At 42.1% G+C, this 15487-nt stretch overlaps 1 protein-coding gene across 1 annotated transcript in view; it reads left to right on the top strand.

The window, feature by feature from the left end:
• Positions 1 to 6817: 6817 nt before the first annotated feature.
• Positions 6818 to 15487, top strand: part of rasgrf2b (Ras protein-specific guanine nucleotide-releasing factor 2b) — a 218505-nt gene continuing 209835 nt past the window's right edge. Inside the window, exon 1 of the mRNA XM_048595101.1 lies at positions 6818 to 7496. Coding sequence (XP_048451058.1) covers positions 7221 to 7496 — 276 coding nt within the window. The 5' untranslated portion in view covers positions 6818 to 7220. The remainder of the gene's footprint in view (positions 7497 to 15487) is intronic.

Raw genomic sequence — 15487 nt, 5'->3', positions numbered from 1 at the left:
CCCTTCGGGAATGTGATTTTCAAATTGCACCTACAGCATCTCCCACCTCCACTGCCAATTGAAAATCAAGCCCTGTAATAAAAACTAAAAAAATGCTGGCAATGATCTGCCAGGTCACACAGCACTTTTGTAAAGAGGAACAGAGCATATCCGTTCAATAACCTTCTTCAGTGCTGGAAGGTACAATGTGACAACTAATTTCAGGCCGTTTGATATATCGTCTACAATTTATAATCATACTTGAGGAAGAAATTTAAGAAAGTCTTAATAATTCGTATAATGCTCTAAGGTATCACTGCTATTCCCTCAGAGCAATAATATGGTCAGAAATTCGTAAGTTATTAAAATGGCCCAATAAACATTTTGGAAAACACAATCAAAATCTATTGAAAAAGAAGGACAGAGCACATCATGTCTACACTCAGTTTAGAAAAATAGGAAGTGATCTTCATGAAACATAAAAGGAACAAATGTGGTAGCATTTTGAGGAGCTTTAGAGATTGAAGCTATGAGGACGATTCCCCTTCGTTGGAACCTGAAACGACAGGACACAGTGCTGTCCTATAGTAAGACTAACAGAGCAACAAATATAACTCTGAGCCAGTCTCAGCTGTGTTAATCCATTTCAGCATTTTTTCCCTCTTTATTATACCATTGAATGATCTCCTTCCTGCAAATCCTTCACGTGCTGACAGATATACTGGGTGTTCCCAACATTTTCCAGTTATGCAATAAATGGAATCCCTACAGTGTGGAAGCAGTCCATTCAGCCCATCATGTCCACACTGACCCTCTGAAGAGCAGTTCACCTAGACCCACACACCCACCCTAATCTGTAACCCTGCATTTCCCATGGCTAATTACCTAGCCCGTACATCTTTGGACTGTGGGAGGAAACCCACAGAGACACAAGGAGAATGCGCAAGCTCCACACAGACAGTCACCCATGAATGGAATCAAACCTGGGACCCTTGCATCTGTGAGACAGCAGTGCTGACCACGGAGCCACTGTGCTGCCTCACCTAGGTCTAGATTTTGCTATGTTGAGGCATCCTCTCAGCTTTAACCTGTCAACCCCATTAGAATGCTACAATGTTTATTCCCTTTACGTTTCATTAAGATCTTCCCACGTACTAAACCCAAGTATAGGCACAATCTGCTGAGTCTTTCAATTCCAAAACATTTTTATTCTGTTTTCCAAAATGTTTATTGGATTATCTTAATAGTATCTTCAACATGAATTTTTATTTTAGTTATTATTTTATGAACGAACTTAAATTCTTTAAATTCCTTCCTCAAAGATACTTGTACAGAACCACTGATGAGCCTCAGACTCTCTCTTTGATGCCCACTGTACAGGATGTGCCTCTACATTTTTTTAAAAAGCATTTCTTCTGTTATTGTTCTCAATTTTTATTTTATTTGTCGAAATGGTTTCATTGTATTTTCCAAAAAGTTTCCACACGCTCTTAGAATATGTTTTGATACAGAAAAAAAGAACAGGTTGCATAACACTTCCACATAAACATATTGAAGGACCAATTTTACTTTTATAGAATCCCTACAGTGTGGAAGCAGGGCCATTCAGCTCATTGACTCAGCACCAATCCTCTAAAGAACATCCCACCCAGACTTATTTCCCTAACCTATCCCTGCAATCCGACATGCCCTAAGGCTAATCCACCTAACCTACACATTGGGCAATTTAGCATGGTCAATCCACCTAGCCTGCACATCTTTGGAGCATGGGAGAAAACTGGAGTACCTGGAGGAAACTCCTGCAGACACTGTGGAGCATGTGCAAATTCCACATAAAGTCACCTGAGGGTGGAATTGAATCTGGGTCCCTGGTGCTGTGAGGCAGCAATCAGTAGGCTGGTAAAAGAAAAGCTTTCATCTTTATAGCAATGATTGTAACTTCAGAATACCCCAAAGGCAATTAATTTCTTTAAAAAGACAAAAGGCAGCTGGTAGTGGTGAGAGTTTGCCTCGAACATGGTGTTTTACCTGATGCGGCAATTCTTATGTTATCTGCCATAACATAAGAAACCAACTGTGCATATTGTGGTATTGAAGTATCCATCAGACTTTTAAGACTAACTGTTATGCTCAAACGTTACATTCCTCAGGCACATAGGTTTCTGGGTTAATATTAAGCAATGGCATTACAACACAGAAACAGGCTTCCTGTAGAGTGTCATGCCTCAATGATCTGAGGTAAGATGGAGCATGAGATCTTGATACCCTTAGGCCACATGCTGTAATAAAGTGATGATATCATGATCATGTATCTTAAAGGTATGTATCTTAAAATATTTTCTGAAGAAGGGTCCTGACCCGAAACGTCAACTTTCCTGTTCCTCTGATGCTGCCTGGCCTGCTGTATTCCTCCAGCTCCACACTGTATTGTCTCTAACTTCAGCATCTTCAGTTCTTGCGATCTCTGTGTGTCATCAGACTGCTGTTTAAATGATTAACCTGCTTTTGCTCTTCAGAGATGCTGATGGGCCTGTTATGCCTTTTCAACATTTCTGTTCCGGTAATATCTAAATGTTAATATGATTTTAGATTAAGCTTTTGTTCTTGGATTAGAAGCATGTGTTTGTCTTAATTTCTGTTAATTCACTACCCAAGCATTTAGAAATGGTCATGGTTTAACGTTCCAAGGGCCATGTAATTCGTTGATGAACTGTTGCAAGCTGCATAGTGTTGCTATGGTTTGATTTCAAAGGAAGAGGAACGAGGGCTTTAGTAAATGATTTACCATTGCCAATTTAACAGTACCGACCGAAGGCAAATTTCAACACCCAAAATTATGAACTTGCAGATAAATATGTCTGAAAGTAAGGGGTGTATACAGTTTCTAAGAGCTCTAAAGCTCCACTTCAGCAAATGTTCATCCTGAGACTGGGTGATTGCTTCAGCTTCCATTCAGGAGAAAAAAATTCAAACTGACATTCCAATGTAATGCTGCTGAAGCTGAGGAACAGCCTCATCATTCAAGGTGCTGTGCTTCAGATGACAAATTCAGTCAAGATCCTGAAAGACTGCTAGTTTAGATGGATGGTAACTATCCCACACCATGACTTGACAAAGTAGTGAGTTCTCACCATGTCCTTATCTCATGTGTAACATCATCAGAAACAGATCCACTTGATCATTTATCATTTCTGGGATTATCTTATGTACAAACTTTGATTTGATTTTTTATTATTATTATGACCTGTTATTAGATTTCTGAATTGACCTCTCAAATTTCAAATTTAATGTTGACCTCACACTTTGTATCCCTCACTTTGTATCTTAAATAAGGGTAATGGAACAAAGTGCAACCCGCCTGTACTGCATGCAAAACAGAACTTTTCACTGTACCTAGGTACATGTGACAATAATAAATCAAATCAAAAAAATTTAAAATGGTTTTTGGGTTTGTTTACATAACAGCATTTGCATTTTATAGTTTATTGAATGTGAGCAGCTTTTGATCATTTCTAGGATATTAGGTAAATTTGTGATTGTTCTTGAAGGTGCAACTCTCCAAAAACTGCTAGAGACTAGGTCTGTGCAAGTGGTAAGGGAGCCAGAGAGAAATACCTGCTTAACTTTGTTCTCCCCAATATGTCGCAGATTCATCTGTCAGTGACAGTGTTATTAGGGGTGACCATGACACAGTTGTTGTGAATGAAGTCTCCTTTACATTGAGGATAAATTGTGTGGCACTACCATTATGATAGATTACCACAGATTTAGGTAGATTTGATTCAACCACAACCTATAAACCTCTAACCTTGGCACATCCCCCACTCTACTATTACCATCAAACCAGGAGATTAACCTTGGTTCAAAGAAGTATGCCGGAAGACAACACCAGACATGCCTAAAACTCAGGTGTCACCCTGGTGAAGTTTCAATGTAAAGGACTAATTGTATTCCAAAACAATGGAAGCAACATGCGACAGACAAGGCAAAACAATCCCACAACCAACAAATCTGATGTAAGCTCTGCAATCCTGCCACATCCAGTCATGTATGATGATAGACAAAAACAACTACTGGGAAGAGGATGCTCCACAAATATCCCTATCCTCAACAATGAAAGAGCCCAGCTTCTCAGCATAAAAACAAGACTGATGTATTTCCATCCGTCTTCAGCCAGAAGTGCCAAGTTGATAATTAATCTCAGCCATCTACTGAGGTCAACTGTTAATCTTCAACCAACTTGATTTACTACCAAGAAATGCTGAAGATGCTGGATACAGCAAAGGCTGCAGGCTTACACAACAAGCTGGGCATAGTACTAAAGATATTGTGCTTCAGAACTAGCCATGCTCCAAACGAATTGTTGAAGTGGAAAATTGCCTAGGTAAGTCCTGTCCACAATAAACAGGAAATATCCAACCTAGTCAATTACCACCCCACCAGTCTGCCCTCAGTCATCAATAATGGAAGAAGGTGAGTGTTATTAAGGAGCACTTGCTCTGCAATATCCTGCTTACTGACCATTAGTTTGGGCTCTGCCATACTATTTAGCTCCTGACCTAATTACATTGTTGGTCCGTAAATGGAGAAGAGAGCTGCACTCCAGAGGTGTGGTGAGAGTGATTATTCTTGACATTAAGGCCACATTTGAGTACGGTGTCAAGTCACTTTAACAAAACTGGAATCAATGGAAATCAGGAGGAAAGGGCTCCCCTGGTTTGAATCATACCTGGCACACAAAAAGATGGCTATGGTTGTTGGAGGGCATATCATCTTAGTCCAGGTCAGCACTGGAGGATTTTCTCCGAATAGATTTAAAAAAAAAAATCAAGCTGGTCAGAGACATTATTGCACATGTCTGGAGCAGATGGGTCTTGAACCTTGGTTTCCTGGCTCAGAGATAGGGACACTACAACTGTACCACAAAAGCCCCAAACAGTTTCTCAGGGTAGTGTCCTAGACACAACCATTTTCAGCTGCTTCATCAGTGACCTTCCCTTCATCATGGGGTCAGAAGTGGGAATATTTAATTGTGTTTGCGTAATGTTCAATGCTATTTCCAGCTCAAGTACTGAACCAGCAAGACCTGGACTAATCCAGGCTTGGAGTGACATTTGTGTCATTTAAGTCACACATAATGTTTACACAATACAGGGGAGAATCCAACCATCATCAATAGACATCCAGTGACATTACCATCACTGAATCTTCACTTAATTAATACCGCGGGGATTACACTTGGCCAGAACCTGAACTGGATCAGCCACATCAACATTGTGGCTACCAGACCAGATCAGAGGTGAGGAATTCTGCAGTAATGCACCTCATGTTTCTCCAATGCCTGCCTCTCCATCACCTATATACAAAGGCACAAGTTAGGAATCTGTTGGAATACAGTTCATTTGCCTGGCTGGGTGGAGCTCTAACACTCAAGAAGCTGAACAACATCCAGGACAAAGCAGTCTGCTTAATCAGCATCCCATCCATTTCCTTCAACATTCACTCTCTATGCATGAGATAGCAGCAACTGTGTACCATCCAAAAGACACATTTCTGAGAAGTGAACCTGAAACCTTAACTTTGTTTTCTGTCCACAGATGCTGTGTCAGCCTTGCTGAGTTTTCCCAGCAATTTCTGTTTTTGTTTTTGATTTCCAGCAAATTTACCAAAGTTCCTTAGACTTCCCATTCCGAACCTGAGTCCTCTCCCAACCAGAAAGACAAGGGCAGCAGATACATGGGAACTGCAAGTTCCTCTAAGTCACACACATCACCCTGACTTGAAACTGTATCAGCTCACTGTGGGTGAATCAAAACCAAAGGGAGCCCAGTGGCACCATTATAACGGGGCGGTCGCTGACATCCCTGTCTGTGGTTCCTGCCCAGCAGGCAGTGCTCATTACAGGGGCACAAGTGCGCCTCCTGACGGAGGTTTCCAATCCCGTTCGTCAGCGCAACACAGTGAATGGGGAAAAAAAAGCCGAATGCTATAAATCAGGAACAAAAACAGAAGTAGCTGGAAAAGCTCAGCGGGTCTGGCAGCATCTGTGTAGGGAAAAAAAAAATCAGAGTTAACGTTTCGGGTCCGGGTTCTGAGGAAGGGTTACTGGACCCGAAACGTTAACTCTGATTTTTTTTCCTTCACAGATGCTGCCAGACCTGCTGAGCTTTTCCAGCAATTTCTCTTTTTGAGAGTGAATGGAAAGTCATTTTCAATTACAGTCGATTCCAGCAATCCGAGTGCAAACGCTGAATGTTTGCAACTAGCAAGCGGTTAAATACTAAAGTGGAATGTTTAAACAGCTTGCTCCGCTGTTGTGATATCCATTACGCTCCCTCTCAACATGTAGTTTGGGATTTTACCAGATTTTAAATTTAAAAATAAATGAAAAGATAACTTTTCTCCCACATTTCACTTGTGACGTGATTCCAAAATTAGTTGCCGAATTTGAGTTTCTCAGAGGAGAAATGACCCAGAAGAGCCAGATTTCAGCGGAAAACACGTTCAAACAGTTTATTATTATGAAAAGTAGACTGTCATTTTATGATGTGCAGCAACACAGAACGTACAAAGGTACAGGGAATAACTGGCGCTTCAAACTTCCCAAGGAACAAGAAAGCAGGGACTGAAGGAGGTGAATGGGAGGAGAAGGAGGGAGTTAGCGAGGAACCTGCCGCCTGTAGGCTGTCTGTGCTGGAAAGCCTGGGGAGGGGGACTGTACGGTTATGTCCCGGTCTTGACTGACACTGGGGAGGGGCGGGGATATCCTGCAGGCTGACTCTGACAGCAAAAGCTAGCCACACGGGGTCGTGCCTCTTTAAATCGGTGTCAAAGCCGATTCCAGCTGATCTCTCCCACGTGATTCCCCCCTCTACACCGTCTGTTCCCTGAGCTTGGTGCTTACCAGCGTGTTCTCCCTCTGGATGGCCGTGTGTTTGCACTCAGCTCGGAGTTTGCTGCTGGATCCTAATGCCTGACCCCCTCGCTCCGGCTCTCTGTATGCAGACTTTCAGCAGAGCAGCAGCTGCCCGCCTGTTTGTTTTTTTTGTATTGCAGACTTTGGGGCTAATGGGTTTCTGTCTAAGCCGAGTGGCTGGGGCGCCTGAGAAGAAACAATAATGGAACAGAAGTAGTTTCCTCCTCACCCTCAACCCCCTTTTCTCTCTTCAAAAATCAACCCTCCTCTCCCTGCCTCCCCATCGAAACAAAAAAAAAATCTTAACACGTCAGTCAGACGGAAGATGCAGAAAAGTATCAGGTTGAATGAGGGGCACGCTGTGTATTTAGCTCTGGTTGCGCGGAAGGAGGGGACGAAACGCGGCTACCTGAGCAAGAAAACAGCGGAGAACAGCAAGTGGCACGACAAGTGGTTCGCCCTCTACCAGAATGTGCTGTTCTACTTTGAGAACGAGCAGAGCAGCAAACCCTCGGGGATTTATCTGATCGAAGGCTGCACTTGCGAGAGGGTCCCGTCCCCCAAGCCACCGCCAATGGGCAAGGAGACGCTGGAGAAACAGGTAATGATGAGACCGTGAGGTGGAAATCCCACGTGGAAATTCTGCAGCTTCAGATATCTTGCCTCTATCTGTCAGTGTGGCTCAGTAACAAGCCTGGCTTGTCTATCAATTCTTCACTTTTTTTTGCAATTGTCACTCGTGAAGTGGAAATTTGACAATTCGAGTCATTTGCTGTGATTAAAAGTACCAATAAAGGTGTCATCGCTAAGTAAAACTCACGTGACTATATTAATACGATCTAGACCCTCCCTGTTATAGTCTTGGAAAGAGTATTAAGGCTGGCGTGTAACGCGGGTAGACCTTGCTGTAACTATGCTGCCTGTTGCTATCTCGGTAGAATCGCTGCCTTGCTGCAGGTTCGGTTACAGTACATTTGAAAAGCCGCACCCGAAACAACTTTTTTGCCGCTTATTGTCGATAAGACGAAGCGAGCACCTCCCGGGGATTAAACATTACCACCGTTTGAGAAAGCGCGCCCACGATGAGTTAAAACGGCGACATTGAATGAACAGCACATGCTTGAAGTTGACATGGCTAAGTAGTCAGCTACACTTCATTCTGAATCCTGGCGCTTTAAATATCGAATGCACGGTGAAAGTATGATGTTCCTTTAGGAATATAACTTTGCTGCTTGCAGGATTCATACTGGCCCAGACTACGCTTGCATTTTAAACAGGGCTAATACGAGACAAGATTCCAAGCGTTTCGTCCTGTAGTCATCAGAACGAGGACGCAAGAAACTGACTTTGGGGGAAAAAAGGGACAGCAAATAGCACCTTACTCCAGTATAAGTATAATACGTAATAGTTTCCTCTTTTCCAATTCTTTCTTTCTTGCACGGCATTTTAAAGGAAGACAGTTTGGAAAGATCAATAAACATACACGTGAGACAGTCTCTTGGGAGGGGGGGAATAGTGGTTAACTTATTCCGTTTGTGAAACAAAATCGTTCAAGAATTGCTTTTCTTTTAAAATATTTACTTTAATTCCCTTTTGCCACTTCTGGTGACACTTGTTTCCCAAACAGATTGGAAATAAGGCTCACTCGGTTTCTTCTTCCTCAACTAATACAGAATGTTAATTCAGCGTGAAATCCAATTCTCTCGCGAAACATTTTTGTGACAATTTGTGTTAGCGTTGGAAACAGATAATACGCACTTTTTAAGCGCCGGAGTACAATTATGGAATTTTTAAGCATTTTATGGAATCTGGTTAACACAGATATCCTGTCGTCGTTACAAAATACTTCAAGATTTTTTTGGAAGCAATCCAAGAATTAAGTTTCGAGATTTCTCGTTTTTGTTTGAACACCTCAGTTTGCTTCTGTAGCGTACACTACAGGCAATGAAACTTACCGTCGGGTTGTAACCTTAAGCTTTGGGGGGGGTGGGCCGAAGGCAACACTTGAGAGTCACAGGCTCAGAGCCAATCATTTGAACGCACACGCACACAAATAAACAATAAAACGTTGTGGAGTTATGTCATTTGCCCTACAGTCAAACATCATTTAAAAATAGAAATGTGTGTGTACCACCTGACCTATCTTTAGTGCCAGGAAAGAGAAAAACACTCCTGTCAAAATATTCAGCCTCGGTGGTTTTCCACTAATTAATACACTTGCATTTTTGTTACAGTGCCTACCGGCACAGTTAAAGATAAAACGTAACATTGCATAATTCTGTATTCATGTCAATTAGGCTTAAGGAATTATGGATAACATACAGGGATGCTGCAGCATCCTAATGTAATAAGACTCCGAATGTTAACATACCATGTGTTAATCCACAAGGTACTATGCATTTTCTTTGGTAAAATGTTAACATAGTGAATTTAATCCTCATTTTTGCTAATACAGGATATCTTGTGGTGTAGCATCCCAGTCTCTGGGCCAGAAGCTCCAGGCTTCAGTCCCACCCTAGAACTGGAGCTTGATGGGCATGGAAGATGTGCACATAACATGGTGGAACAGATTGAACATGAGTCTGTAAATATTTACAATGTATAACAGCCAGTAAGAGTGGGAATAATCCCTGATCAGCCTTGTAATGGAAAGGACATTGAGGCTCCCCATCACTATCCACATTTCTAGACCACAACATGCACATAAAAAGTACATGTTGCCAGAGCAACTTGGATTCCCTGAATGAACTGTAACTTATCACCAGAGGATATATCAACATTTCAAAAGCAATCTGCAAGGATAAACACAACTCACATTTTAGTTATTCTGAGGACTGGCATTCTTTTGGTCTAAAATAGTATAAAAACTCTAGGTGCCACAGACTGATTTGACTGAGTATTAAGGCAACTAAATAATATTATGGACATATTTAGAATATATTGCCACCTGAGCCTTCATTCGTCCTCATCTTCCCACAACTCATTCCAACATGTTCTTGTTTTTGTGACATATTTACCATTTAATCATCTTTCCCTTTTGAAGCTCCTTAGTCTGTTGGGTTCCATAGCACAAAAAGTGGCTCAAGGACATGGGAAACATGAAAGGATGTACAATAGCTGATTAACTCAAATGGCCCATTTATTGAAGAAAAACCCAATCAAATCCATTTTAATAAATAGAGTTCATAGTTTATTCGCATGTGCCAAACTTTTCAATCAAATTCACTGTGTAAATGTAATTTGCTAAGGAGGATGAAATGGTATTGATAGTAATAAGTAGATACCCAATTCTCTAATATGAAATTCCTGTACCTACTATTTTAACTATTATTAATTTAACATGTTAACATCTATATATTAAATGTGTTTCTATTATCAGCAACATTTACTAATGGGCTAAACATTTTAATTGATGGAACTATAACAAATAAACTACCATCGCTTTTATGAAAAGCAATCATATTCCTAAAGCAAAGAGAGATCCTTTGGATGACCATTTTGATTCCTGACCAACACTCTCCTCATCAGTTTACAAATCAAAACAGATGTTGAAAGAAGTTTCTAAAACTGAGCTTTATGTTTATCCATGCCATCATATGAATGCCTTTGACAAGTACCCCATTTGTGGATTTCCCGTTCTCCCAGCCTGATGGGTTAGCTTTTTCTCTGTTGTTGAAACTAGAATGTGTTCCCCAGAGTGTTCTTATAATCTTTTGGAAAATCAAGCTGTACTTTTATATTGTTTTTCCATTGTATGTACACAAGTGTTTTCTTCCTCACAGTATTATACTTTCTGGTTGCTGTGTGTGTGAGCAAAGTGCAATGTCTGGTAATGTAATGGTTATGTCACTGAAGTAATATTGATAGTATTAATAATATAAATAATATAAAAGTTGAGTTCAAATACCACAATCCTATATCATAAAATTTAAATCCATTTAATCTGAAAATTTATAATCACATCAGAACGTGACTGAACATTAATGAATCATTGTTCTAAAGCTCGAACTGGATTGCTAATCATAGAGTCATACAGATGTACAGCAAAGAACACAGACCCTTTGGTCCAACTCGTCCATGCCGATTAGCTATTCTAGATTAATCTTGTCCCATTTGCCAGCATTTGGCCCATATCCCTCTAAACCCTTCCTACTCATTTACCTCATCCAGATGCCTTTTAAATATTGTAATTGTACCAGTCTCACCACCTCCTTTGGCAGCTCATTTTATACACGCACCACCCTTTGCGTGGAAAATGTTGCTGCTTGGGTTCCTTTTAGATCTTTCCCCTCTCACCTTAAACCTATCCCCTCTAGTTTTGGACTCCTCTACCTGGGCAAAAGCCCTTGAATATTCACCTTCTGCATGCCCCTCATGATTTTATAAACTTCTGTAAGATCACTCTGAGCCTCTGACACTTCAGGGAAAATAGCTGCAACCTATTCAGCCTCTCCCTGTAGCTCCAACCCTCCAACCCTGACAACATGCATGTAAATCTTATCAGAACCCTTACAAGTTTCACAACATCTTTCCTATAGCAGGGAGACCAGAATTGAACGCAATATTCCAAAAGTGGCCTCACCAATGTCCTGTACAGCTGCAAAATGACCTCCCAACTCCTATACTCAATACCCCGACAAATAAAGACAAATGTACCAAATGCCTTCTTCAGTTCTGAGGAAGAGTCTCTCGATCTGAAATGTTAACTGTGATTTTTTCCACAGTTGCTGCCAGACATGTTGAGCTTTTCCCAATTTCTGTTTTTGTGCCTTCTTCTTTTCCCTGTCTACCTGTGACTCTGCTTTCGAGGAACTACGTACCTGCACCCCAAGATCTATTTGTTCGGCAACACTCCTCAGAACCTTACCATTGAGTATATAAGTCCTGCCCTAATTTGCCCTACCAAAATGCAACACCTCACATTTATCTAAATTAAACTGCATCTGCCACTCCTCAGCCCATTTGCCCATCTAATTAAGGCCCCGTTGTACTCAGAGGTACCCTTCTTTGCTGACCACTACACCACCAATTTTGGTATTATCTGCAGACTTACCAACAATACCTCCCTGTATTCACATCATTGAACAAGAAAAGAAAGGCATCAGGACTGCAAATGCATTTGATACTAGTCTGAGTATTGAAGTAATACTACACTGTCAGATGTTAGGGGCCATTGAGAAGTCGGGGAAACTACATTAGCCGTTGAGAGCAAGTTTACTATTCAGGATAGCCAGGGGCACAACAAATAGAGGAAAAAGACTTCTGGTTTAAAGTGCATTTATTTCAACGCACGAGCTCTTACTGGTAAGGCAGATGAGCTCAGAGCATGGATTGGCTCTGGAAACTGGAATATTATCGCCATAACAGAAACATGGCTGAGAGAAGGGCAGGACTGGCAGCTCAATGTTCCAGGATACAGAAGCTACAGGCATGACAGAAGTACAAGTAAGCGAGGAGGGGGAGTTGCCCTTTTGATAAGGGAAGACATAACAACAGTGCTTAGAGAGGATATTCTTATGGGGTCATTAAATGAGGCCGTACGGTCAGAACTTAGAAACAAGAAGGCGATGGTCACTCTGTTGGGACTGTATTGTAGACCCCCAAATAGCCAGCGGGGTACTAGAGGAGCAGATGTGCAGAGAGATTGCAGATACCTGTAGGAATACTTGAGCAGTATTGGTTGGAGATTTTAATTTCCCCTGTATTGACTGGGCCACGCAGCTTGTAAAAGGCCCGGATGGGGTGGAATTTGTCAAATGGATCCAAGTAAGTTTCCTAAATCAATATGTAGAGGGCCCTACTCGGGATGGTGCAACGCTGGACCTCCCCTTAGGAAACAAGGTTGGACAAGTTACTGAAGTGTCAGTCGGAGAGCACTTTGGGTCCAGTGACTACAACTCTCTTAGTTTTAACGTAGTTATGGAGAAAGATAGGACAGGTCCATAGGGGCCATTAGGCAGGATCTAGCAGAAGTCGATTGGCTGAGTCTGTTTGAAGGAAAAGGAATGACTGGCAAATGGGAGGCTTTTAAAAATGTGATATCAAGAGTCCAGGGATAAAGAAGAAGGGTAGGTGATGGCCTAGTGGTATTATCACTAGACTATTAATCCAGAAACCCAGCTGATGTTCTGGGGAGCCAGATTTGGATCCCATCACGGCAGATGGTGGAATTGGAATTCAAAAAAAAGGTCTGGAATTAAGAATCTACTGATCACCATGAAATCATTGCAGATTGTCTGGTTCACTAATGCCCTTCAGGGGAGGAAATCTGCCACCCTCGCCTGGTCTGGCCTACAAATGACTCCAGACCCACAGCAATGTGGTCGACTCTCAACTGCCCTCTGAAATGGCCTAGTAAGCCATTCAGATGTACCAATCACTACAAAGACTCAAAGAAATGGAACTGGACAGATCACCTAGCATCGACCTAGGCACCGGAAAAGACAACGGCAGAAACAGCCCTGTTGACCCTGCAAAGTCCTCCTCACTAACATCTGGGGGTTAGTGCCAAAATTGGGAGAGCTGCCTCACAGACTAGTCAAGTAACAGCCTGACATAGTCATACTCACAGAATTATACCTTACAGACAATGTCCCAGACACCACTATCACCATCCCTGGATATGTCCTGTCTCACCGGCAGGACAGACCCAGCAGAGGGGACGGCACAGTGGTATACAGTCGGGAGGGAGTTGCTGTGCGGGTCCTCAACATTGACTCCTGACTCCATGAAGTCTCATGGCTTCAAGTTAAACATGGGCAAGGAAACCTCCTGCTGATTACCACATACCGTCCTCCCTCAGCTGATGAATCAGTACTCTTCAATGTTCAACGTTACTTAGAGGAAGCACTGAGGATAGCAAGGGCACAAAATGTACTCTGGGTGGGGGATTTCAATGTCCACCACCAAGAATGGCTCGGCAGCAGTACTACTGAGTGAGCTGGTCGGGTCCTACAGGACATATCCACTAGACTGGGTCTGCAGCAGGTGCTGAGGGAAAAACATACTTGACCTCATCATTACTAATCTGTCAGCTGCAGTTGCATCTGTCCATGACAGTATCATTAAGAGTGACCATCAGTAAGAGAGTCCTTGTGGAGATGAAGTCCCGCCTTCACATTGAGAACAACCTCCATCGTGTTGTGTGGCACTATCACCGTGCTAAATTGGACAGACTTTGCACAGATCTAGCAACTCCAGACTGGGCATCCATGAGGCGCTGTGGGCCATCAAGAGCAGTAGAATTGTACTCCAGCACAATCTGTAACCTCATGGCCTGGCATATCCCCCACTCAACCATTACCATCAAGCCAGGGGATCAACCCTGGTTCAATGAAGAGTGCAGGAGGGCATGCCAGGAGCAGCACCAGGCATACCTGAAGATGAGGTATCAAGGGGAAGCTACCACACAGGACTACTTGCACACCAAACAGCAAAAGCAGCAAGTGTTAGACAGAGCTAAGCGATCCCACAACCAATGGATCGGAGCTAAGCTCTGCAGTCCTGCCACATCCAGTTGTGAATGGTGGTGGACAATTAAACAACCTCAATTAATCATCCTCAATGATGGAAGAGCCCAGCACATCAGTTCAAAAGATAAGGCTGAAGTATTCGCAGCAATCTTCAGCCAGAAGTACCGAGTGGATGATCCATCTCGGCCTCCTCCAGTGGTCCCCAGCATTACAGATACCAGTCTTTCAAAAGTTTTATTCAGGTAAGTTTAATATTAAAGTTTTTTTAAAAAAATACTTGAGACTGTGAAGGAGAATAGAAGCACATGTCCACTTCAAATATGAGAGACTGGTGACTACACGCTTTTCATTTATTTAAATTGTAATCTATTATTTGTGGAAATTCTGTGCGTACAGCTTCAATTGTATGCTTCAGGAAATTATTTGGATATGAACAGGATGATGAATTTGAATGGGTTTACATTTAAATCGTGGCAAGCTAATAACATTTTTTTTAGCTTCATAAAGTATGTCAAGCTGAGAAAGAGATACAGAGACATTTGTCCTACTTACATTTATTATGCCAAAACAAATTGTCATTTACATAAGATTGCTTTTACACAGTATAATGCTAATTAAGTGCTGGGGAGGAAAATCAGTTGATCTTTCAGCTGTAAACACTTCAACACTGCACATTGATAAGAGGAACAGAACTTTAAGTTAAAGCAACCAACATTCCATTTTTTTAAGGATTGTTCTGCGTTCTGTAAGTTCATTGATAGTCCATGTCTCATGTATTTCCAAAGCTTTGACTGACCAGTTCCTGGTATCCTACCTTTCAGCTCTCAGATATCTTCTCTTATTAGTCAGCCTTGCTGTCTTCAAAAGGTGATGATTGAGCCCCCCAGAGACCAGCTGATCCTGATGGCAGGTTTGAACCTAACTTCATCTTTCAACTGAGTGCTTTCCTATCAAAGATACGCCCTCCCAGCATCCCTCACAAACTGCCAAGCAAACCCTACTATCATAGTCACCAGCACCCAAGGTCTGGTCTCAATTCAAGTGTCAGAGATAGCAGGAACTGCAGATGCTGGAGAATCTGAGATAACAAAGTGTAGAGCTGGATGAACACAGCAGGCCA

Source organism: Rhincodon typus, chromosome 3 (genome assembly GCF_021869965.1).
Source record: "Rhincodon typus isolate 14 chromosome 3, sRhiTyp1.1, whole genome shotgun sequence".
Classification (NCBI taxonomy): Eukaryota; Metazoa; Chordata; class Chondrichthyes; order Orectolobiformes; family Rhincodontidae; genus Rhincodon; species Rhincodon typus.
The sequence above is the reverse complement of the archived record's forward strand: the minus strand, read 5'-3'. Positions and strand labels throughout refer to the sequence as shown.